At 59.0% G+C, this 24,906-nt stretch overlaps 2 protein-coding genes across 11 annotated transcripts in view; one reads left to right on the top strand and one right to left on the bottom strand.

Moving 5' to 3' along the window:
* TSPAN18 (tetraspanin 18) overlaps nucleotides 1–4,503 on the top strand; it is a 204,262-nt gene extending 199,759 nt beyond the window's left edge. For all 7 annotated transcript variants that reach the window (XM_074401343.1, XM_074401345.1, XM_074401346.1 and 4 more), the window contains 2 exons: nucleotides 615–698; nucleotides 2,805–4,503. In XM_074401343.1, coding sequence (XP_074257444.1) covers nucleotides 615–698; nucleotides 2,805–2,852 — 132 coding nt within the window. In that variant the 3' untranslated portion in view covers nucleotides 2,853–4,503. The remainder of the gene's footprint in view (nucleotides 1–614; nucleotides 699–2,804) is intronic.
* Nucleotides 4,504–5,893: 1,390 nt separating this feature from the next.
* Nucleotides 5,894–24,662, bottom strand: TP53I11 (tumor protein p53 inducible protein 11). Of its 4 annotated transcripts, XM_039470759.2 has the most exons (9): nucleotides 24,368–24,551; nucleotides 23,656–23,825; nucleotides 12,235–12,313; nucleotides 11,509–11,657; nucleotides 10,875–10,933; nucleotides 10,626–10,674; nucleotides 10,128–10,224; nucleotides 8,884–8,985; nucleotides 5,894–8,330 (listed from the first exon to the last, which is right to left on the bottom strand). In XM_039470759.2, the coding sequence occupies exons 4-9, from the start codon at nucleotides 11,635–11,637 to the stop codon at nucleotides 8,197–8,199; spliced, it is 570 nt and encodes a 189-aa protein (XP_039326693.1). In that variant the 5' UTR covers nucleotides 11,638–11,657; nucleotides 12,235–12,313; nucleotides 23,656–23,825; nucleotides 24,368–24,551; the 3' UTR covers nucleotides 5,894–8,196. The 4 variants fall into 4 exon arrangements, with proteins under 4 accessions (XP_039326693.1, XP_039326694.1, XP_039326692.1 ...); XM_039470760.2 differs by lacking the exons at nucleotides 23,656–23,825; nucleotides 24,368–24,551 and adding an exon at nucleotides 24,558–24,662; XM_039470758.2 differs by lacking the exon at nucleotides 23,656–23,825.
* Nucleotides 24,663–24,906: the final 244 nt, after the last annotated feature.

The following is a 24,906-nucleotide window of genomic DNA, read 5'->3' on the forward strand; positions in this document are numbered from 1 at the left end:
AGAAAGCAGTAAGAGTATGGGAATTAGGTCCAGGGCCTGTGCGCTGGGCTGGTCCCAGAAAGCTGCCCAAAGGAGGTAGCATGCAAGCAGGATTTTGAAGGCTGGGTTGTGTTTCCTTGGGGAAGTGGCTGAAGACTGGAACTCCTTCTGCAGCCAGGAACAGTAGAGGGGGTAGGGTGGGACAACAGGGAATGGGGGGGTTAGACCCCCAGGGAGCACCTGCTGCATCTGAAGGCAGCAGCTGCTGATATGCTGATGTGAAAAGGATGGTCCCTTTGCTGGTTCTTCTGATTTCCCCAGAGCAGCAGGAAGTCCAGATATTTATGGGAAATTTCCCAATCACTGTAGTAGTGACATAAGGCAAGGCCCACACCCTGGCAGGTCTCTGCCCCCCTTAGGGGCCGGATGGCAAGGAGAGTCTTTGGTACAGCGCTGCCAAGTTGCTATTTCTGGGTTTCCTGCCCTGCACCCCCTCCCCACTGTTCGGTCCCAGCAGCCACGTGATAGGGTAAGAGCTCTGGGGCCACCTGCCAGGAACCCTATCCACATGCTGGACTCTGACGGCAGGACTCTCCTCACTGGCCACAGCCTCACCTCCTGTCCCTCCCTCCCAGGGCTGTTACACGGTGATCCTCAACACCTTCGAAACGTACGTCTACCTGGCCGGAGCGCTTGCCATCGGAGTACTGGCCATCGAGGTAAGTAAAGGCCCCACTTCTGCCGCTCCCCAGGACAAAGCCTGACATGGAGCCCAGGCAGATCCCCATGGCCTGCGCCCCCAGCACCCCCCTCTCCATTTCCTTCACCTGAGACCCAAGGGCTCCCTCCCAGTGGGCGCTATGGGGTGGTAAGCCCAGCTGTGTCTCTGCTGCCTGAGAGTCATTCTTGAACTCTGGAGATGAAACCTGGGAGCCAGTGCCCCAGAAGTGAGGATGGGCAGGCCCTGAGGGTCATCCCCACTCCCTCCCACTCCCCACCCCTGTCTCCACCTCCGCCCCAGCTCCATGGTCCAGAGAAATTCCATGCTTGCAGAGGGATCTGCCCAACTGCCTTGAAGGACAGGCTGCAGCCTGTGGTTCGAGATCAGGCCTTTTCTCTGTGGGGTGTTCAGGGCCTATGGGGTTTTATTCATCCACAATGGTGGTCTTAGCCTCCTTTACCTGAGGGCGCCAGAGTCCCCTCGAAAGGTGAGCTCCTGCAGACCCTTTGCAAACACCACTAGGTGGCGCCTCAGCCAAAGGGAGGAGCAGCCGCCTCCGGTCTCCAACCTCTGGGATCTCCTCCTTCGGGATCTCAGACCTGCGGCTCCAGGGGGCTGGACAGAGGGTTTCCCACACCTGACCAACGGCAGGAAGAGGCACTCTGGGGTCTCAGCCAGCCCTCGGCCTGCGGGGGAAGGAAGTCAGGCAGTCCAATCCTCAGCTTCCCCCTCCGGCAGCCTGGGCACCTGGCACCATGAACTTCGCCTTGCCGGCTTTCCAACTGTGCCTGCAGCTTTGGAGAGGCTACTGGCGATGGCAGAGGGGAGGGGCCGTTTATTATTCATGCATGTATTCAACAAGCATGCATTGAGCCCTACTCCGTGCCAGCACTGTTAACAGGTGAACAAGTCCCCTCATGGGAGGCAACAATGAACGAGATAAATCTGCACCAAGCCCCAGGGAACTCTCAGGAATGTGTCCCATGCAGGGACAGAGGCCCTAGAGGCAGGGACAGAAGAGCACAGGCCCTAGAGTCCAGCTCCCAGCTCTGCCTCTCCAGAGGCGGGATGTCTGAGCCACAGTTTCTTCATCTGCAAAATGGGCTGGTCACCCTGCTGCCAGGGCACAGAGGGATTACAGATGGCGGGGACGGCGTACCGTTGGGGCTTGGGAAGCAGCATTCATATACTTGATCCGCTGCCTCACTTCCAGCCCAGCCTACGAGCCCAGCTGGCCAGCCCCATGGGAGGCAGAATCTGGTTCAAGACAGACCCTTTACGGGGTCCCGTCCTGGCCGTCCCTCCCCACCCCAGTGAGCCTCCTGGTGATGTGGCCATGACCTGTGGTCTAGGGACTGTTCCCTCAGCTACTTGCAAAAAGAGCTTGGGCTGTAGGGACATCCGCAAATTTGGTCAGAGTCCCTGAGCTAGGGTCTCCCTGCCCCACCACCCCAGGGCCCTCACACAGGCATTCAGGGATGGAGCACAGAACTCCAGGAAGGGCTGCGGCTGCCTGCCTATTCATAGCAGCCCTGGTAACCTTTCTCTGAGCATCTACTACGTAACAGGCACATTACATCATTAAGCAATTGCATGACACTTAAATCTCACCACCTTCCTATGAGCTGGAGGCGAGCCTGCAGGGGTTGTGAGCACGGGCTCTAGGGTCAGAATGCCTGGACTCAAACCCCAGCTCCCTTGCTGGTGTCTGTGTGACCTCAGGTAGGTCATGTACCTCCCAAGAAAGCACTTAAAACCGTGCCTGGGACGTGGCCAACTCTCGATACATACTCGGGCCCAGAGAAGGGAAGTGCTTTGCCTAAGGTCACCCCTGTAAGCCAGGGAGCTGGATTTGAACTCAAGACTCAGCTTCTAAAGTCCTCCTGGTCCGTGACTCCAGCACATAAAGGAAGCCAGTTAGGGGCTGGTGAGAAGGACTGGCCCCAGGGGAATCCTTAGAGGAGGCGTATGCTGAGAGTCACAGGCATTCACTCTGTCCCTGAGGCAGAAGGCCCCTTCCCCTGGAGTGGGCCTGGCAGCCCACAAAGGGCCCAGCCTGATAAGCCAATTCCTGCTTTTTTTTTTTTTTTTTTTTTTTTTGCAGCTTTTCGCCATGATCTTTGCCATGTGCCTCTTCCGGGGCATCCAGTAGAGGGTGTGGCCTGAAGCCTGAAGACTCACCCTGCCCACCACTGCCCAGCACCCGATGCCCTCCCCTGCCCCTCTCTGCTGTCTTCTTGGCCCCAGAGGAGAAGATGAGGCCATCACAGATGGTCAGGAGAAGGGGCCAGTGGAATAAAGCTATTTTTTTAACAAAACAAAATGAATACAAAAATACGGACTGAGGTATCCTCGCCTGGGGTCGGGGTAGGTGCTGTGGACTCTCCGCAGAGACCCCAGCGCCTGGCCCAGGATGGAGGCTGCTCTGGAGAGCAAAGGGACACCAGCCATGTGCCCTCCTTGGTCCAGCCAGACCCCGGCCCCTCCCTCCTCACTGCTCCAGGACCTGATGCCAAGGAAGTGAGGATTTAGGAGGAAGGAAGGAGGCAAAAGCCTATCTCCGAGAAGTCATAAAGTCCAGGGGGCTCCACGGAGACTCAGCTGCCATGGATTGTCCCCGCTTGAGGCCAAGGCCAAGAGGGAGCTGCGGACACAGCATTCAAGAATGGCCCAGCTGGCAGGATGCCTGCTTTCCCCTTCTGTTGGACCAAATAATCTCAAAGGCCCAGAGAGGGGCAGTGGCCCATCCACGGACACAGCACAGGCGTGTGACGGTTGTGAAAAGCAGCTGAGTTGTCTCCAGGCCGCCGTCACGGCATCCAGGACTGTCAGTTCTGTTCACATGCACGCCTGGCCTCAGCATCCCGGTTCCCCCAGACAAGAGAGGGCAAGCTGGCCAGGAACGGCCTCTTCCCTTCTCTACAGCTAAGAAAACTCCTTTCCTTGACTTCCCACCGCACCCTCCCTCCCACCCCCCCACAGCTCTGAGTCCCCAGAAACACACGCAAGGGTGCACATCACACCCCCTTGTCCAAACTGCCCACCTCTCTCCACAAGGAAGGCCACCCCCTTCCCTGCCCTTCCCCAGCTCCCCAGCTCCCAGAGTGGAAGAAATCGCCAAGGTCATCTGGGTCTCCCTCTCTCCATCCAGAACTGAGGCTTGGAGATCCTTCTTCAAGATCCTGGCCAAGACTTCTCCAGCCCTCCGCATACCTCTAGGACAGAGCTTCCTACCTCCCAAGGCAGCCTCCTGCCTTCGGACTGCTCTGACTTGAGCATCAGCTTAACATACAGAAGAGATTTCGGTTTTTCTGTGGCTCCAGCCACGGCATCCCGCTTGCCTGCTCTCCTTCCTGGAGTGTTAAGTTCACACATCGACTCCCCTGAGCCCTCTTCTCTCCAGGCTAAAGGCATCGAGGCCACTTCTGCAACAAGGCTTCCTGTCTCTTCACTGTCCACACATTTCTTAGTATTTCCTCCAGGCTTGGGCAGGGAGACTCACAGATGCACACCCACAAGTATTCAGGCCACAAATTCTAGATAAATGTTGGCACCTGGATTGCAAGATGCCCCTATCCTGATAGATCAGGGGTGGCTGCTGGAGGCTGTGCTGGCATCCGAGGCTTGGTCTGGGCTCGGTGGGAGACGGCGGTACAATCCTGATGAGTGATATCTGCCAGGCACTGTAAGTTTGATGAGGGATGTCTGCTATGGGCAGGGATAAAAGGAGCAGTGTGAGGTCTGCTCTCTTCTCTCTCCTCTGTCCCTCTTCAGGAAGAGCTCACTCTGTCTCACAGGCCACCAGTACCCTGTACCAGTTTCCAGCCTCCCCTTGGGCTTTCCAGCCACCGGGGACACACACAGCCACAGCCTAGAGCCCAGTATTCCCCAGCCTGTACCAGCTGGCACCTTTTGAGATGCAGCCAGAAGCTCTGTGCCTGCTGCAAAGATTCAGGGGGACTGTCCTTCCATCTCCTGCTATGCTCACCAGTGCCAGCCCTCCCACCAGGTCTCTGAGCTCAGAGACCTCCCAAATCGTCCCTTTTACAGCTTGCTCTGGCGACCCCATAAACAATACCTGAGCTCCACAGAAGCTAAGCTCCCAAGACCCAGGGGGACCTGCCAAGTGGTACTGTGGGCCAGCTGGGAAGGGCCTGGCGCCTGCTTCTCTTGAAGCACCCACACACTTAGCCCCAGCTTCCCGAAAAAGGTAAATGGCACAGTTTTATGGCTGTAATCCAGGGACATCCCAGGCTTCTGGGGCCCATACAAGCCAGAGGGAGGACCCAGGAGAATGGGCCTGTCATGGAGGGAAATCTGGCTAAGATGGTTTCATGGGCAGATACAAGACTGCTCCTCGACAGCTTCCCACAAATGTGCCAAGGAACCCTCAATCAGCCCAGATTTAGCTCCCTGCCAGCCGCTGGCCACCCTCTTGGCCTGGGAAGGGAAGACAGGCAGTTTCTGCTCCTGCTGGCATCGCTCAGGCTGGTAGCTATTTGCAAGGCTGCCTGAGGCCGTTCCTTGGAGGCAAGGCAAAGAAAGCTCAGTGCAAATCAGGCTTGAGCCTCCCTCCAGAGCTCGGGGAGGCCCAGGGTTCAGCTGGCTTGGTCCAGACACAACCCACAGCAGGTTCTGGTGGTGGCTGGGGGTGGGGGAAGAGTGGCAGGGATGCCTCTTCGTCTCTTTTCACCCAGAATACGACAGCACACAGTAGAGACTTCCTCGGACCCCACTAACAGGGCAAGGAACAAGACAGACCACTCATCACACACGCTGCCCTGTATTGAAAGCCACTTTCGTGCTCCGAAGCTACTGGCTTTTGGAGAGAGGAAAGATCTCTTTCCCTTTTGGAGAAAGGGCTGGGGGTGAGGGCCCCTCCCCAGGGTCCCTGTTAATTTCTAGTCTTGGTGCTCAGGCCTTTCCTCAGCCTCCCTTGTCCATCTGTCTATCCATGAGTAAGGGGCCCAGACAGGATTCCCCAAACCGGCCGAGGCCCCAGATCCCCGTCTCCCTGGAAGCCCCCTTCTCCCTTCCCCCATGGGTCATATGTTGAAAGTCTATTTTAAAAGCTGTCTATGTTCCTTGCGGTAGATTGCAGAGCTAATTTATCGTGTTTCTCTCCTGTGAGCCCCCTTTTATATGCTCTATCCAGAGGAAGTTTTGTAATATAAAACAGGACGCCCACACGGATGGTTTTGCACTGGTTTTTGTGACTGTTTCTTACAAAAAGAAAAAGGAACAAAGAATAAATAGTGACCGTGAAAGGTGGTCTTGATTTGGGGGTGGGGGTAGACTGGGGCAAGGCAGAAGCTTGGCCAGAGGCTGCTGATGGCCGGAGGGAGCTGAGAGAAGAGGCATTCCAGGTCACCCCGAACGGAGCAGAGAGCGGGGCCCACACCGGGCCTTCCTCGCTGGACTTCAGGGCCCCTCCGTCCCTCGCCCTCCGCCGTTGCCTCCTGCCCGACTGCAAATCCTCCTTGCCTTAGAGCCCCCTGCCCGGCAGGCTGTATGTCTGTCTTCCAGGTCTTATCCCAGCTGCAGCCCCCTCCCTCGCCCCACCCCCCAGGCCCCACTACAGTTAGGTTTAACCGAGCCTCCCGGTATTTCGTGAGCACAGGGCTGTGCAGAGCCTGGCCAGCCCCATGGGGTAAGGCCACCCACCTCCCATCCCACCGTCGAGTGTGGAAGACTGGATGTCTCAGAGCGGCAGGTGTGGAATCCACCTGCGGTTATGGGAGGGCAAACCAACCGTCGCTTTGAGAGGATCAGCTGGACCTCAAAAGGCCTGGTTCAGATGGGGGATGGAGGCTTCGGCCTGAGGGCACTGCCCGCTGGCACCACAGCCTGCGGGAGGCAGCAGTGACTCGCGGCCAAACCAGGGCTCAGCAGCAGGGAGGCAGCTCCTTAGGGAGAGGCACAGGCTTAGGCAGCAAGAGACAGATGCCAGAAGGGGGCCCTTCCCCAGCGTCCAGCTTCCCACTCGGCTCGGCCATGTTTACCAAGCAGCCTCAGGGCATCCACTGTAACCATGGTGGTGCCACCGCTCTGCTGGGTACAGGCCATCTGGGTGCAGGGACAGCCAGGCAGAAGGTGGACAGGGTGAGGACCCCAGGCAGGGGCCCACCTGGCAGCACCCAGGGCCGCCTGTACCTGTGGACACGTTCCAGCCACCCCCACTCTGCGCCAAGATGGGAAGTGAGGCTGGGGTCGTGGCTGCCTCTCTCACACCTGTCCCCAGGACTTGGGCTCGCCACTTCCGGTGTGTGCCCACGTGCTGGCAGGAGGGAGAGGCTGGGATAGGGACTAACGGGATATACAGCACAGGCTGGGGGGGTGTTCAGCTCCAAGACGGCCAGTTGTCGGCCTTCGCCAGGGCATTGGACAGGGCTGTGGAGGTGAGGGGAGGCGGCCTGCGGAAATGTTTCCACTTACTTCCCGTGCCCAACTTGGGGGCCACCCAGTCCCACTCAGCCAGACCTTGGGGGCAGCCTGGGCTGCAGGTGCAGAGGGCAGCTTCCGGGAAGCAGGGAAGAGTTGGGGACAGGCTGAGCCCAGTGGCCATCAGGCTTTGGGGGACGAGGGAGCCCTGTAACTTTCATTCTGTTCCTCTCCCAGCCCTGCCACTTACAATGGCCTCCGTGGGGGGTTGTGTGTCCCTTTGTCCATGGGGCCTGTGGGTGTGGCTGCTGGTTGCCTCTGAACTCAGGCTGGTTGCAGGGAGGGGGCTCCCAGGGGATTCCGGAGTCCTGGGGTAGAGGCAGAGTGCCCCAGAGCCAGGTCCCAGGAGAGTGGGGACAGGGCTTCTGGCTGGGTGTGGCCCATCCTTGAAGAACCGCTGCAAGGGAGGTGCCGTCTCAGGCAGCACACCCTGCCTGTGCGCTCTCAGCTGGGCTATGCAGACGAGTGTGTGCGTGTGCGTGTTGTGTGTGTGCTTGCTCACATCATGGGTGTATGTGTGTCTGTGTGTGTGTTCCGGGTGTGCATGTGGAGAGGGCCAGATTGAGGAGGAGGGGTAAGTTCTCAGGTTTTCTAGGATTACAGGGAAGCAAGTCCAGCTGTTTGGACACTAGGTTGGCTGGGGGTGGAGGGAGAAGGGTGGGGTGTGGTCACAGCCTCTCTCAAAAGCAAGAAGGGCTTCCTGGCAGAGGAGGCTGGACCCTCGACTTAGCCCACTACCCTCATGACTCCAGCTTGACTTTAGTGTCTACTGAGGGGATCTGGAGGCCTCCAAGGAAAGCAGATGTCACTGTGAGGGTGAATAGGGCAGCAGAGCCCCTGTCTCTCCCCAAACCAGCATGTCAAGCCTGAAAGCCCAGGAGATCACAGCGTATGGGGAGCTCAGGAGGAAAGGAAGGCCCCCCCACCCCCTGCTTCATTGGGGCAGGGCTGGGGCAGGGCAGGGGATCCTCCTGCCTTCCAGGAGCCAAAGGGAAGCTGAGGCCCCAGCGCCACACTGCTCCAGGCATGGGCAGGGCCCTAGGCCCAGCAGGCGGCTAAGCCTTCTTGGGTCTTCGGCCGACTTGGTAATAGTAGTAAATGCTGATGGCGACAAAAAGGAGGCGGCTGACCAGGAGCAGCAGGGTCCCCAGGGACATGAGGCCCGTCTCGGCTAGCGTGGCAGTGACCACTGTGGGAAACAGGCCGGCGAGGCGGCAGGGTCAGAGAAGGGGATGAGTCCTGGCACTGCCCCCCAGCTCAGAGCCCTGGTGTGACCGTCTCCCTGACTTTGAGCCCAGGGTTCTCCCGGGTGGGGAGCACGGAACCTGCCCCCTGTCCCTGCCAACCCCACAGATGTTTCTGATTTGATGTCTCCCATGTGGCAGGAACTGGGGCACAGCAGGTGGGGAGGATGGAGCTCATGTTATTACACAGGTGATGGATACAGTGGGCAGCACATGGCAGGGCTGCAGGTGGACGTGTGTGCAAGGCCACAGATACCAGTGTGTAGATTTGGGAAGCCACAGGCACGTGTGTTAGGTGTGCGTGCACAGGTGTGCAGGCACAGAGGTACACATGGCCAGGTGAGCCCTTATCCCTCTATCCGCTCCCCAGCCCCCACAGACAGGTTTTCATCACCCCCCACACACACCCGAGTGGCTAGAGCAGGCAGGTCAGGGGCGAAGCTGCTCAACAGCCTCAAAAAGGAGGATGCCTCCCTCACTGCCCACCTCAGGACTCACCCAAGAACTGGACCCCGAAGTAGCAGGCTTCGGTGAGCAGCGTCCATCGAATGATGACCTTCTCAGCCGTGTAGAGAGCGTTCCACATGATCAGGGAGATGCCTGGGGCGGGGAAGAAGAGGGGGCTGCGGGTGGGATGGCCGACTCCCTCCCAGCAGAGCAGGAGGTCTGCTCCTCCCTCTTTTGGCCACCACTGCAAGACAGCCAGGGTCCTGGATGCCGTGTGCCCGCCCCTACTCACACTCCTCAAAGCAAAGCTCTCTGCCCCCCATCCTGTCCCCTCCAGACTCAATGCTGCTGCTTCAGCCTGCTCCTGTCATTCCAAGGCCCTGTTCAACACTGGGCAAATCACTTCCCCACGTGGAGACACGTTCTCTTTATCCAGTGGGAACACTGAGCTCCTGGTCCTTGCCCATGTCGGGGTCTGCCAGGAGGATGCCGTGTTGACGGAATCTGTGAGCTAATGGGTTACCTGGGCCTATGACCGGGTCTTCTTTCCACATAGACTCCCAGGAAGAAAACCTGAGCCCATTAAGGAGTCACTGTAAGGGACTCCCCAGGGGGTGGGGGATGAGCCATACTTTTTAGCAGAAGAACCGTGGAGTTGGCCTCTAGCAGGCCCCACCCACCCAGGGTCTGCTGGTACCAGACATGTCACTGGGCGTGTATTTTTTATTCCAACAACCCTAACTCCAGAGGAGCTGAGCCCTTATTCTGTAGGAAATATGGAGCCATAGAATGTTTTGTAGAAAGGGAGGCCTATTACCTATGCTGAGCTTTACAAACTGTAATTTGAAATCCTGACACACGCATCTTGGGTTAGAGGGGAAACAGACGGGGTTCAAACAGAAGTGGCTTTGGGGATAAAATGGGGTGGGTGCGAGGGGTTCTGCAGACACTGAATTGATCTGCCTCTCCTCTAGGCTGTGAAGTCCCAGGGGGCTGCGCCTGGGCCTCCTCCGTCTCTGGACCGCAACGCCCAGGGCCGTGCACACATTTACGAGCTCTCCCTGCAGACAGTGGCAAAGATAAGCTCCACCTCGCTGGGTATATTCCACTAATGGCCATAAGATGGCAGCACACCCCCAGCAGACAGAGTCACCAAAGGCCGGGGTGTGGGTTGCAGCATCCGGCCAAAGAAAGGAAGGGGTACCCCGGCACCGATCTCCGTGCTCTCCTCAGCCCCGCTGGGTCTCCCAGCTGCCCGTCACCCCCACCCCAGGGCACACCCCAGCAGTACTCACTGAGGAGGGCACCCCCATAGAGGCGGATAGGGGTCTTGCTGGTCACCTGGGCTCCATCAAAGACGGCATCATAGAGCTGGTCAGGGAAGGCAAGCGCCTGCGGGCAGCAAGAGGGGCTCAGAGACCCCGCTTGGGAGAGGGTGGGGAGTGACAGCTGATGCTTCCCACGGACGCCTTCCTTCCCCCCGGAGCAGGATCAGCGTCCTCGGGGGCAGTCCAGGGTCGGGATCTGATTGTCCCCATCCACCCCCATACCAGTTCAGAAAACTCCAGGGTTCCTGGGACGAGGAGTCAGGCCACAAACCATGGGACCTAGTTTGCTCCTGGACAGGGCACAGGTGTGGCAGTGTCAGGAGTCAGGCTGACAGCCCGACAGATGGGCCCGTGAACCTTCACGAGGGGCCAGGCTGGAGGAGGAATCTCCGGTGAGCCAGAGAAGGGCTGGGGGAGCCACAGGGGGCCAGATTCCAGGGGCTGGGGATAGGGGTGGGGGCTCACCATGACCGCAATGCCGGAGAACAGCACAGCAGAGACGAACTGCCAGACCCTGAGAGGCGCAGAGAGAAGCTCACAGCCCTGCCCCAGGGCACCCTCCCCTCTCCAGCCCGGATGCCCAGGGATGGCAGTTTTGGGGGAGGTCATGAGACAAAATAAAATCCAGGGACCAGGCCAAATCAGGTGGGGTCTTAGGCATTTCACCCCCACTCAAGCTTTCCCCTCCCCACAAAAAGTCAGATAAATGCTCACCTGAGGCCCAGAGGCTCCCGAACAGTAAACTTGATTTCATTGCCCAAGACTTGGCTGATCTGTGGACGGAGGGGTCAGAGGCAATCAGGGTGGACACAGCTCTCGGCGTCCCCACGCGCTCATCCTCCCAGAGCCCTGCATGCCCCGGGACCTGCCTGGGCACCTCAGCTTGGCCAAAGGGTCCCTCAGGCGGGGAGGGTCACATGAGGCCGCCTCCTCTTCTGCTGCCCCTTAACACTAGGGTTTGGAAGAAGCTGAAAACAGGATGGTGACACATGAGCGCCTAGGCCTCTGCCAAATGCGGGCTTGAAGCCTGGTTCTGCCACCTGCTGTGTGGCCTTGGGCAAGGTGCTTAACCTCTCTGAGCCTTTTAATAATTTTACAGTATCTGCATCTTCTAGTGCAAACGAAAAGCTTATAAAATGATTATGCAGCAGCTGCTGCAAAGCCGGACGTGTAATAGACACGTAATTCCAACCCTCTTATTCCCCTGACACTGCCGTTACATTTCTAGGAAAATCAGCCAAGTCCTAGAACTCTTGCGGCTACATGGGCCTCAACCAGTCTTCTACCCGAACGGTGGGTCAGCCTGGCCTGCCCCGTGGGTGCCGGAGGCCCCTGCCCCACGCCCCACCTTGGAGCGATGCACCTCCCCGTCGTCATCCTCCCCGCCCACGCCGAGGATCTTGCGGGTCTTCAGGCGGCTCACGAGGTCCGTCTGACTGTGCTTCTTCATCAGAGGCGGGGGCTGCTTGGCCGCCATGGTCTCCTCCAGTCCGGCCTCTGCAGAAGGGTTGAGGGGAGTCACCCGCCTCAGGCCTGAGTTCCTGCCCAGCTTCCAGACCTTACGGGGGAGGGTCACTGCCACGACCCCGGGGCAGCAGGGAGAGCACAGCTGGCCTCCACTCTGCATTTGTCAAACGGGTGGAGGAAATGCTCCCCAGCCCCCGTGGCTCCGGGAGCCGGACTGCTCCAGGTGGACAAAGCACACTCCGGCCGACAGGCCACGTGGTTGCCTCAGAGCTGGCCCTGGAGGAGTAGGAAGGGCCTAGGAGAGGGCATTTGGGCCTGGATGGCGGCCACACCAAGTTTCGTCGGGGGATGGGGAGGAAAGGGGCCTGGATTCATGGGACTTCAAATCTGCCAAGGCTGAAGAAGGGAAGGGGGTGCCCTCATACCCAGCAGAGCCAGAGAAGGCTGCCAGGGGTGTTGGCAAGGACGCTGAGGTGGTCTAAGTACCTTGCCCCTCCCAGCCACCAGCCCCCCACCAGCCCCTCCCTGCACCCCAGGTCTGCCCATGATCCTCCCCAGCCCCCCATGCCCCCACCCGCAGCAACGTCTTGGGCCAGGTTGGGAGCACCTGCTGTGTGCCAGGCCCTGCGCTGGGCAACAGATGCAGAGAGAAGCCGAGTGCCTGTCACGTCCTCGGTCAGTCAAATCTACGCAGAGGAGACAGAAGTGAAAGTGGGGTGAGGTGAAGCCTCAGAGGCTGGCTCCGGGGCGGCCTGGCTTCTGTAATCACAGCTGCCCCGCAAGATGGGTGCTGCCTCCGGCCGCGCTGCAGATCAGGAAAGCCAGCTCCCGTGGTTTCACAGCCAACCAGGATGAGTAACGGTCCCGCCACTCCCCACCTCGGGCGGCTTCCAGCATCTCATGCCCACTGCACCCACCCTCCAGCAAGGCAGAAAAGCCGTCCCCATCTACAAACAGGCTCGGAAGCAGCTGAACCCTCTGCAGGGGACCCTGCTGTCTTAGTGCCCTATGGCCCCAAGCAAATTGCCAGGTCTGCCAGCCGCAGAGTGTGATGATGTCCCCAGGTCACCTCCCATTTTCAACACGAGCCCACCGGTGTCTTAAAATAAAGCACCCAAACAAAAGTCAGAACCCAGTACCAAACTGTGGGGTATGTGAATAATGCAGTTGTAGCCTGCATCAGCTAGGGAGGCAGAATACCAGGTCACGTGGGGAAAAAGCTGTGAAGTTGAAATTGGCCGTCTTCAGTGACTGTGATGTCATTTCCAGGCCAAACCACCCTCCTACAATCCCAGGCTTTAGTTCCTCCTCTACAAAAGGGGGTGGGTACACCGTTCCCCTCCCCACACATGGGCCCCGCAGTGACAGGAGACAGTGGCAGGTGGTAACTATGGCCTGAGTCCCACGCCTGGCACACAGAGCCCCTCGGTTAACGCTGCAGGGGTGTGCCAGCCTTCAGGACAGGAGGCCGACCCCACCCTGCTAGGGAAGCCAGAGCCTAACCTTTCATCACAAGGCTCCTGGAAGACCCACAGCACTGTCCTAACACCTCAGCTGCTAGCCACCCCCTTCTGGCAAACCCAGATAGAAGCTGCAATTAGCCGCATCCCTCCGGCTGCCAGGTGAGGCTGCCCTGAAAGTCACTGAGCCGCTGGTGAGCAGAGCCCAGAACCCGGGGTCCGTCACCTGTTCTTCAGCCAAGGATGCTGGCCCATGCCCTTCCCCTTCCAGTCTCCCTCTCGCCTTTTATCTTTTAATACATACAGCAAAACTGACAGGGTTTAGTTGCACAATTATTTGAATTTTAGCACACATATAGATTTTTGTAGCCATCAGCTCCAGATGAAGACAACGGGCAGTTCCATCACCCCAAAAACTCCCTGGCGCTGTCCTGGCCACACCTACCCCTCACTCCTCCACACTGGCCACCACTCATCTATTCTCTGAAATGATAGCTTTTGTTCTTTCAAATATGCTACGTAGCCAGGCGTGGTGGCTCACACTTGTAATCTCAGGACTTTGAGAGGCCAGGGTGGGCGGATCACAAGGTCAGGAGATCGAGATCATCCTGGCTAACACAGTGAAACCTCATCTCTACTAAAAATACAAAAAATTAGCCGGGCATGGTGGCACGTGCCTGTAGTCCCAGCTACGACTCGGGAGGCAGAGGCAAGAGAATCGTTTGAATCCGGGAGGCGGCGGTTGCAGTGAGCCAAGATCGCGCCACCGCACTCCAGCCTGGGTGACAGAACGGGATTCCGTCTCACCGTTTCAAAAAAAAAAATGCTATGTAAGTGGAATGATAAAGCATAGAACTTGTTGAGGCTGGCTCCTGTCATAGAGCAGAATGGCTCTGAGATTCCTCCAAGCCACTGCGTGTATCAAGAGTCCACTCCTGGTTACTGGAGAGTAGCATTCCTGGGTACATGTAGGAGTTTGTTTGTCCATTCGGTCACCGAAGGCCATGTGGGTTATTTCCAGTTGTAGACTATGAATAGAGCGGCTACAAACCAGGTTTCTGTGAGGTCATAAGTTTTCATTTCTCTATGGTAAATGCCATGAGTGGGACTGTTGAGCTGTATGGCTCGTCCCTGTCAGACTTTCAGAGGAAGCATCAAACTATTTCCAGAGCAGCCATGCCACTGCGCGTCCCTGGCAATGTGGGGGTGCTCCAGTTCCTCCATATCCTGGTCAACAATAGTCGGTGAGGTCGGTCTCTATTTCAGCCCTTCTGTGAAATCCTCCTGGCTGTTCACCATCTCCCAGGCCAGATGGCTTGCCTCCCTCAGTCCCGCTTTACCCCATTCTGCTGTATAGCCTTGTGCTCTGAGTCTCGGTCTCCCCATCTGTGAAATGGAGCTGTCATTCCCAGCTCCTAGGGAGCCTGGGGCACAAAGGAACGCTCAGAGCACTCCACACAGTACCTGCACATTTGCACAAGGAAACCGCGTTTAGTGAGGTCTGCTATGAGCCAGGGACACGGGTGATGGGACAGGCCCCCTATCCTGAAAGAGCGCCCAGCCTGGGCAGGGAGGGGGCACTGATCTGCTAGTCACTGATTAGAGCAAGTTACTTGTCCTCTCTGAGCTGGGGGGTTCTCATCTATGAAATGAAAACAGCCAACCTCACTTTTCCCCTAGAGCTGATCTCAGGAGAAACAAAATAATGGACAGACCATGCTTTAGAAAGATCCAGCTCGCTGCTCAAGCCAGAGGCCTAACGGGTACGTGCTTAAGTGTTGAGGTCATACCCCGAGTATTAATCCCGCATCCATCACTGCTTGGCTGGGTGGTGGGCAGGTCGGTCACTTAACCGCTACGTGCCTCAGTTTTCCCATGTGTAGTTGGGAAAATAAGGTGTCCTATCCTACAGAAACGTTGTGAGAATGAAAGACACAGTCTCCATGAAGGCCTGGGGAAGTGCCGGGCCTACAGCAAGTCCTCAGTGAAGACAGGCGACTATTAGACACAGACACTGCCACCCTCCCCAGCTCTCTCCTGTGGCAGAGGCCCCAGGATGGAGGCCGCGGAGGAGCGGGAAATGGCCTGACTAGCACTTCTTAACTTCTCCGCACCACTGGGCAAGGTCCCAGACCTCAGTCCCAGCGCACAAGGCCACTACCCACCAGGCCCAGGCTGTGTCCACGACCCATCCCGTGGGGCAGAAGCTTCCAGACATGGGACGCACTGCTTCCCTCTGCCTGGGGACCCCCTCCACCAACACACACACATATGCACACCAGACACACACACACCACACCACACACCACCTCACACACACACCACACACACATGCACACCACACACACCACAGCACACACATGCACACACATACCACATACATACCACACCACACACACATGCACACACGCCACACACCCCACACACACCACACACGCACCACACCACCCACACACCACACACATCATACATGCACACGCACACACAACACACCACACACCCACATACATCACACGCACACACACACACCGCACATACACCACATGCACACACACCACACATGCACACAAGCACACACACCACACAAAACCACACACACCTACCACACACATGTACACCACACACCTACCACACACATGTACACCACACACATACCACACACACCCCACACCCCACACACACCCCACACACACATACACCACACACCTACACCACACACACATATACCACACACATGTACACCCCACACATACCACACAGACACCACACACATCCCACACAGACACACCACACATACCACACATGCACACACACCACACAAAACCACACACACCTACCACACACACGTATACCATACACATACCACACACACAACACACACACGTACACCACACACACACCCCCAACCACACACCACACACACATCACTCATACCACATCATCCCTACACACACCACACACACACCAGACACCACATACACCACATCCCCCCACACACACCACATACCACACACACACCACACACAGCCATACACACACCACACACAGCGCGCTACATACACACACACACACACACACACACACACACACACACACACACACAGAGCATTCCCCTCTGCACCCCAGGCCAGAGTCAACAAGAGTTGCTGTGAATCAAAGGCTGTGGGACCCGTCAGTGCCCACCCGCGGGGGCTGGTACCGAGTGGGCGCTATAGTGTCATGGACAGATCACTCATGGGTGGAACAAGCTTCATCCACAGGCACTGCCATCAGAAGTCTGGGCTGGTGAGACCCACTGTGCCCACCCCCCAAACCCACTCTAACAGGGAGGTCATCACCCACAAAGGGCCCCCGTGGCCCCCGCGGAGAAAATGGAATCTTGAACTTTACCTCCTGGGAGGAGGCCCCACACCCACCTTCCCGAACAGGAAACTGTTCTGAGACCTGTGCTCTGTCCCTGCTTCACCCCCAGGACGGGCCGCTGCACTGATCAGATCCACCCAGCAGCCGCTCAGCCGCCCCACCTGCAGGGCGAGCCCCACACACCCCTCAGCCTCCCCTTGCCCCTCCTCCCCTCCACTGCAGGTGTTGATTTCAGTCCTGGCACCATTTTAACCTAAGTGAGGACAGAGGACTCCACTGTGCATGATGGCCAAACCCTGGCTTTGGGGTAGGGGGACCTGGGTGTGAGTCTTCATTCTGCCCTCTTGCCAGCCGTCCGGCTTTGGGCGAGTTGCTACAGCTCTCCTAGCCTCAGTTTCCCCTCTTGTGAAATGGGGGTAAAGAGAACCCCGCACAGAAGAGCTGATGGAGAGAGAAAGAAGGCGTGCAGGCGGGCACCCATGGGGAAAGTGCCCTGCCCAGGGAGGGGTCTGGCCTTCCTTCTACTTCCCTTTCTCCACTCAGCCATGCACAGTGGAAAAAGCCTGCTATCAGCACTGTGAAGCTTCCTGTCCCACCCCACTGCCTTCTAAAGGGCCCCTGGGGTTTCCCCAGGAGCAAAGCTGCGGGGGGCTGGGGCAGGCACAGCAAGGAGCGCCACCCTCCACCCACACCACCTGACTGGCAAGAAGGGAGGATGTGGCTCCCAGGACCCAGGCCTGGGGTCCCGAACCTTTCCTTTCTGCCCTGCCAGCCGCTCTCACCCACATTCCCAATCAGCTAGAAAACCTTCCAAGAGTGGTTCTCCCTGCCGGCCCTTTACCTAAGTGGGAAGGTCCCGGGACACTCTGTCCCCCTGCCATGCTCGTTGTTCCTCGAAGCTATCTGCATAGCTCTTCTTCCCAGGGGCCCTCCCAGGGGCCCTCCCAGGGCCCTGGGTCCCCTCCTCCTCTGGACTCCCACGAGTCTCAGTGTCTGCAGCCACTGGCCAGTTACGCCTCTACTCCTGGTCATTTCCTGGCAGTTTGGCTCCCCAAAACCAACCATGCTGCAGGTAGGGCTTGTACTGTGCTCGTCTGCCTATCTCCCCGAGGCTGGGGTGCACAGTAGGCACTTTGTCAACACAGGTGATAGCAGCTGCCGGGCTAAGCCAACCAGCACATTCAGAAGCCCACAGGTTAGACGTGCTGGGCCGAGGGGAGGCTGTGCCCCAGGCCACACGGAAGCTGGTGGCACAGGGCAGGAAAGGGCTTTCCAATTAGGCCGAGCTGGGTTCAAGGTGCCCACTTTCTGCTGATCAGGTGGACTGGACGAGCAGTCTTAGCCGTCAGTACAATGGGAATCACGCAACAGTACCTTACTCGCCTTACTCATGGGGTGCTGAAGGCTGGGAGACAGGGTGCAAGTGCTTTCGGCAGAGGGCCTGGCAGAGGGCGGCCTGGGCAGCAGTGAACTTTAGAGGACTCGATGTCCTTGTCCCCACCACCTCAGGAAGCTGTGGATCACTAGCAGGGGAGTGCCCCAGGGCAGGGATTTCTCTGGGTCTCGCTGGCTCGCTGAGCCTGGGACAACACCAGGCGCTTGAGGAGCTCAACAGCCATCTGTGATTGAATGAATGAGTTGGGAGGAGCTAAGCGCCCTCTTTAGCCGCGATCTGACTCCCTGCAGTCCCTCCCACCTCCCCATCTGCTGCGGAATCTGAGGCCAGGGAAGAGCACCTCCACAGGGTCCCCAGTGGCAACAAGGCAGAAGGGGGAGAGGCGGGAACAGCAAAGCCCCCAAGACTGAACCAACCAAGAAGAGAGGGGCCTGTTGGGGGTACAAGAGTCAGGCAACGATGACAGACAGGGAGGTGGTAGGCATGTCTGTCATGATCGGGAAAACTTGGTCTCAAATCCCTACTCCTCTTCCTCGCTCTGGGATCTCAAGAAAGTTACTTAACCTCTCGGAGCCTCCATGTCCTCACCTGTGAAACTAGACTACTACTTCTACAAAGCCCGCAGGTTTGCGATGTGTGACGGTGCAGCTGAGGAGCCTGGCCGCTGGTGTGTGCTCTATAAAGGACAGCCATGAATAACGTGAAGAAGGTGGCTGCCCAGGCTCTGCCCTGGGTAAATCAGATGGGACTGGGGCATCATTCCCATGCTGATCCTGGAGGACTTCCCCAACCCCCTGCATCTTTCCCAGGAAGCCTGGTTTCCATAGAAACAGATGGACTGCCGAGCTGTCCCCAGCATGGAGACTGCCCATGAGGGCTGGCTTAGAAAACCTGACTGGCCGGGGGAGGGGAAGAGATGAAGAGGGGAAGAGGAAGGGGCCTAGAACATCCACCAGTGGTCAAGCGTCCTCCCCGGGAGTCAAGCGGGCAGTCACCGCTGGCTCGCACCCCAGCCAAGGAGCCACTGCCTTTCCAAACAAAAGGCTCTGTTACAGGGGCAGGCGGCCCACCTGTTCCTCCACACCTCATGAGGAAGACCGCCCCCGGGACGCCTATGCCAGGGCGGGAAGGAGGGAGGCACATACTTCAAAACCAGGAATCCCCTGCCATCCCCACCCAAATCCTATGAGAATGGCCATATTATCACCCCCATATTACAGATAAGAAAACAAAGGCTCAGGTGACTTATTTGAGTGTCCCTTGGGGTAAGTGGCAGAGGTGGCATTCAAGCCGAGGTAACTGTGCTTTCACTGGACATCCTGGGAGGAGCTGGTGTGTGTGTACGATGTGTGCAGTAGTGGGGGTCGGGGGGCGTTTGATGGACTTGACCTATATGAAGAACTGAGCTCTAAGCCACCTTCTCCATGGCAACTCCCCCGGAAAGTCCCTGGCGGCTGCCAGCATCTGGATTCCTCTGGGGTCCAGCCTCCCTTGGGTTAAGGCCCTGCAACTCCAGCAGGACTTGGGAAGGGCTGCGGGGAGACCCATTGTTCTGTTATCGCCTTGGTGCAAAATAGCTGGAAATGGGTTCTGGGACAGGGCACAGCAGAGTTGGGGGCAGGGTGCCGGCAGTTAGAGCCAGAGCCTCAGGACCCGGCCAGAGAGAAGGCGAGGCAGGAGAAAGAGTCTCTGCTCCTTGAGGGGCAGGATGGAACAGACACCCAGAGCCTGCGTCATCCGCTCTGGCTGCAGTCCCTCCAATGCCTGCCATTGGCCCCTTGAGCAAAATGGGGTCTAGAGATTCCCTAGCCCAGAATCCATGGCCCGGGCCCTCAGGCAGTGAATCCACGTGTCAAGGGCTGTACTGGAAGGCTCGGGAACTAAGGGACCTGTGTTCAGATTGTGGCTCGGCACTACTAGCCTTGTGCCTTTGGGCAGACAAACCCCCTCTTCGAAGGAGCCCCCCTTCCTTCCACTGTAAATGGAGCGGTGGTCCCTGAGTCACGAGGCTGTTGGGAGCCTGAGAGCTCATCTAGAAATCACGGGACACAAAGGAGGCTTTATGAAAGTGGCCGCACTGCTGACGTCCCCCCAGCGGCCTCGGGGGTGCAGGTTTCATCAGGGGCGTTCTAAGGAGGAAGCCGAGGTGAGGCTGCCCGGTGGCTGGGCCTTGGCTGCCCCAGCTGGCTGGCTGTCAGATCATCCCTCGAGAGCATCACGATGCTAGAGGCTGGGGCTGCCTTAGTCAGTCTCGTCTCTCAAGCAGATCCCGAGCCAGTGGAGGGAGGCGCGGCATCATCCGTCTCCCTCATCATCTCAGCATCACCACTGCGCTCATGTCCAGGCTGCTGCAAAGAGTGAGGACGGAGCGGAACCGGCCCGGAGAGGCGGGTGCAGGATGGGAATCTCGTGGCAGCGACAACCCCGTCTCCATGACACAGCTCTGCAGCTGACAGAAAGGTTCCACGCCCCATTTCCAAGAACCTCCAGGAATAGGAGCCCTGGGATCTGGCAGTAAGCCGGTTTGCCCTGGAGCTGGAAGGTGGCGGTGTGTCCTGAGTCGCTGGGCTCGGAGACAGGGCAGCCGAGGTCACAGGCAGGTTCTGCCATCACTGGTACACCGGGGCCGGTCTTTGGGGCTCAGGTTCTTTGTCTAAAGAAACGAGCGTGGTCTGTAGGGCCCCTCCCAGCCCTGCCTCACAGCGGCCACACTCCAGCTCCCTGCTGGGCCCCAGCTCAAGCTACCGCACCCCGCAAGTCCTGCCACCCTCAGCCTGGCCCGGCACACAGGTACTATCTTCCTACTCGTTTTTTTTTTGAAGGGTTCCAATTTCCAGAAAAGCAGAGAAAAGCCCTAACTTTCCTCAGAAACATTTCCAAAGCTTTAGAGACAAATAGGAGCATTCCTACTGTGCCAAAGAGGGCGAGAGGTGAGGGCAGGGCAGGTGGCAAGGAGACATCCCTGGGGTCCGCCCCCAGGGCTCTGAAAGTGCTGGTGTGGGCAAGGGGGTCAGGCCCTCTGATAAACTCCATCACCGCTCAGAACACTGGGAGGGTTCTTCCTGTCCCGATGGTCATTCACGTGGCAGACCAGGGAGAATTCCTGTCCTTTTCGACCCAGAGAATAGGCCAGCCTGCCCCTTGGCCCAGTGACCGTGTCAGGGCCCTCAAGGGCAGCCAGTGTCGTCATCAGGACAGCCTGGCTTCCAGATCCTATGGGGCTAGGGGTCCGCCCTCTCCTCCCCTCCCCCCACCCCCTTCATGCCCCTCCTCCACCCCATGGCTGCTCAGGAACTTGGAGGAGAGGAGAGGGAAGTGGGAGACAAAGGAGAGGAGCTTCCTCCAAGGGCTGCTCCACCATTTTGAGCCCGTTTCTTCAAAAGCAAGTGATGATTTGTCTGCTGGGTGGGTTGGGGCAGGCAGGTGGAAGGGTCTCTGTCCTTTCCCAGGATAGGATGGGCCGCGACCACAGTCCAGGACTGAGTGTCTCCCCAGTGCTGGGGCGCTGGCTTAGTGCTTAAAGGACTCGCTCGTGACTTAAAAGGCCTGGGCTTCATCCTGGCTCTGCCACTTATGAGCTGCATGCCCGTCTGCCAGTGACTCCGCCTCCCCGAGCCTCAGTTTCCTCATCTGCTAAACGGGTGTGATAATGACACCAACCTCTCACCAGTGAGAAGATGCTCAAGCAATATCCAGCACAGCGCCTTGTTCTGTGGTTCAGGTTCAATAATAATGCCGCTTGTTATTTTTAGACTAGAAGACTCCACTTCCTTGCCTCAGTTTCCCCCCTTGACCAAATCTGCCTCAGAACAGGTTCCCTTCTAGGGATCACAAGCTGGGTCAGAGTGAGGTGCTCTGAAGGGAGCGGTCATAGGAAGGAAGTGAGATGAGAGAGAGCAAGGGTCACTTTGGGGTGGGAAGACGGTGCTCTGCTGGTCCTGGGAGGGGCCCAGTCAGTGTGCCAGGATGAGCAGTGAGACCCCGGGTGCAGGGGAGGTATGGTGGTGAGCCAGGAGTCAGAACATCAGGCACCCCACCCTGCAGCTGCCACTCCCAGCCTGTGTGTCCTGGGGTGACGGATACACTGTCTCTGGGCCTCACTTGCCTCACCTGTGAAATGGGAGGAACTCTTCCCTTCTCAGTCAGCCCTGCCTCCTGTCTCTTCCTCAGCCCGTCACTCCTCCCTCGCTGCAGGGCAGGCACATTCCAGCCTCAGGGCCTTTGCACGGGCTGTCCTCTAGCTGTCTACACGTTCATTCCCTCAAAGCTTTAGTTCTAAAGTTACCTTCTCGGGGGGGGGGCCTCCCTGACACCCTATTTAAAATGACAGTCTGGTCCCTGGCCTCAATTCCCCGACACAACTTTTCCCCTTCACCTCTCAGTATGCTATATAATTTCCTTCTTGATCTTACCAGCTATTTCCCGCCCCCCCCCACCCCCTGCTTTTAAGTGTCAGCTCCATGAGGACAAGGATCTCTGTTTTGTGCACAGCTGTCTCTCAGGGCCTGAAACCGTCCCTAGTACTTTGCTCCATGAGCCATTTTGTGTGCAATGCTCACAAACACTTTGTTCAAGAAGCAAAAGTAAAGAACAGCCCAAAACGGTGTGACCGTGGGGCGTTCCTGTTCATTCCAGTCCCCTCCTCCCCCACGCCTCAAGAGGGGCAGGCCCTTCTTCCCACAGAGGTGGGGCTATCAAAAGAACTTGGGGGGGCTGGGTATGAACTGGAGAAGCCACAGGTGCCCTGGAGGCAGAGCTGTGCAGAAAATAAGCAGGAGTCCTGGAACTGGCAGGTGACGACAGCTGGACACGGGTGAAGGGGCTTTGGGCCTCAGCCCTCCACTCCAAATTTGGAAGCAGGGAGGAAGCTAACAACATGTGACTGGAAAAGAAGCGGTCGGGGCAGGAGGGCTCCCAGGAAGGTGGGGACAGAGGGGCCCTCAGGAACAAGACGACCCATATTACAGATGGGACAACAGATGCCTGGAGAATAGTCTTACTTCCTAACAGCCCGACAAGAAAAATCTTTTCTCTCCTTTACGTCTGGGACTGAGGCTAAGGGGTGGACAGTGCCCCCTCCTGGATCTGCAACAAAAGGACCCCCGCGTCCCTGGGATCTGCGGACTGCAGGTCCTGGTCCCCTCTCCACAGGCCACCAAGGGTGGAGGTCCAAGGATCTGCATAGTTGGGGTGGGCAGCCCCAGGGACTTCTCCCCGCAGGCCCGCCCCCAGTCAAGAAGTTTGTTTGAAAGAAACCAACCAGGAAGTGCGGGGTGGTGGGGCGGTGAGGGGGCCCTGGCCAGCTGCTCTGAGCTTTGGAGGGGCCTCGGGGTTCTTGGCCTCCGCCCTGCTCCTGCGCAGCCTCCATAGCTCGAGCGGAGAAACCCACGCCCCCCGGGCTCCGGGAGGTGGCGGAAGCCCGCGACTAAGTCGGGGCGAAGGAGGGTAGAGCGCGAGGACCCAAAGCGAGAGCCCCGCCCTGCGGGGCGCGCCGGGGTGGGCGCGGCGTTCTGGCCCTTCCTCCACACAGCCTCCCCTGGCTAGGTTCGAATGTTCTGCCACGGCAGGGGCCCCGGCCCACCCAGCGTCCGGCCAGTGGCCCCACACTGCCCCCTTCCTGCAGATCGCGCGACTTCGGGGAGAGTAGGGGGCGTCTCTCTCCACCTGCGTCCCCTACCCACCCCCCTAACTGGGATCGGGCGCGGCCTGGGTTTCTGCCCGCCCCTTTCCAGCCTGGGGACTGGGGACTCTCCCGGCCTCGCCCCTCCCCCTCCAATCTGTCCCTGATATCCCCGCTCCCGACACTCACCCACTTTCTGAGACCCGGGCCTGAGAGCCGGTGTCCCCCGGCGGAGAGCTCCCAGCCGTTAGGCGGCCCCTTGTCCTCCGGCCCAGCGCCCCTGCCCCCCGTCCCCGCCTCAGAAGGTCGGGCTAGACTTGTGGGCAGCGGGAACTCCGCCACCACCTCCGTCCGCCGCCCTGCGGGGGCAAAGACTGGGGGTAACTCGCAAGTTTGCGCCGCACACTCCTCCGGCCGGGAACAATGGCGGGAGGGGGAGGGGACAGAAAACCGAGCGCGGGGGACAGAGTCAGACCCCAGGGAGGCAGAAACTGCTTTCGCTCCGTCTCTCCCTTGCTCCGAAGCAGAAAGCTCCAGCCGGAGAGGCGGAGGCCGAGGAGAAAATAAGCACTCTAGGAGGAGGGCGACCGCCGAGCTGGGGGAGACGGGAAACCGAGTCAGAGGGAGGGGCGGCGAGGGGACAGCGCGCGGGGGAGACAGAAGCGGCTGCGGGACGGCGTCTTGGGGAGCCGGGGAGGCGACCCCCTGGGGTCCCGGCGGGCTCCGCGGGTGCCGAGGTGTCCCGGGGCGCCTGGCTAGCGCGCGCGGCGTCCCGGCCGCCCCCCTGCGGTCCGGGCGGCCGCAGGAGCCCCGCTGGGCTGCGCTGCGCAGGCGGCGGGCGGGCGGGCGGCGGGAGAGGAAAGTCCGCGGCTCGGAAGCGGTGACAGGGAGCAGAACTTACGGGCCTCGCGCGTGCCGGTGCCAGGCTGCGCGGAGCTGGTGCCAGGCGGAGGCTCCGGGCTCGGGCGCCTCACATCGCGCCGACCGCGCGGGGACGGGCAATGCAGGGCAGCGCAGGGCAGGGCAGGGCAGGGCAGGGCAGGGCAGGGCCGGCTGGACTGCGCGCGGCGCCCTGCGCGGCCGGGGCTTACCGAGTCTGGCGGCCCGAGCTGGTCCCTCCTCTCGGTTCCGCGCACAAGCCAATGGCGCGCCGTCCCCTCCCACGCGCCGGGCTGCCTCGCCCCCAGGGTGGCCGCCGGGGCGGGCAGGATGGGGGTTGGCGGGGAGACCGGGCTCCCGGCTCCCCAGCGAGGCTCTCCCGGGGGCCGCCTGCAGGGGGCGCACGCGCGCCCCGTGAGAAGGCGCCAGGGGAGGAAATCGCGCAGGGAGGCCCTGGGGTGGCCCGCGCCGCCCAGGAAGACTTTCCTGGCGAGTTCTGCAGACAGCGCCCCTTTCCTGGGACGATCAAGGTAGACGGGCAAACCACACCATCTTAAACAG

The sequence above is a fragment of the Saimiri boliviensis genome, chromosome 6 (genome assembly GCF_048565385.1).
Source record: "Saimiri boliviensis isolate mSaiBol1 chromosome 6, mSaiBol1.pri, whole genome shotgun sequence".
NCBI lineage: Eukaryota > Metazoa > Chordata > Mammalia > Primates > Cebidae > Saimiri > Saimiri boliviensis.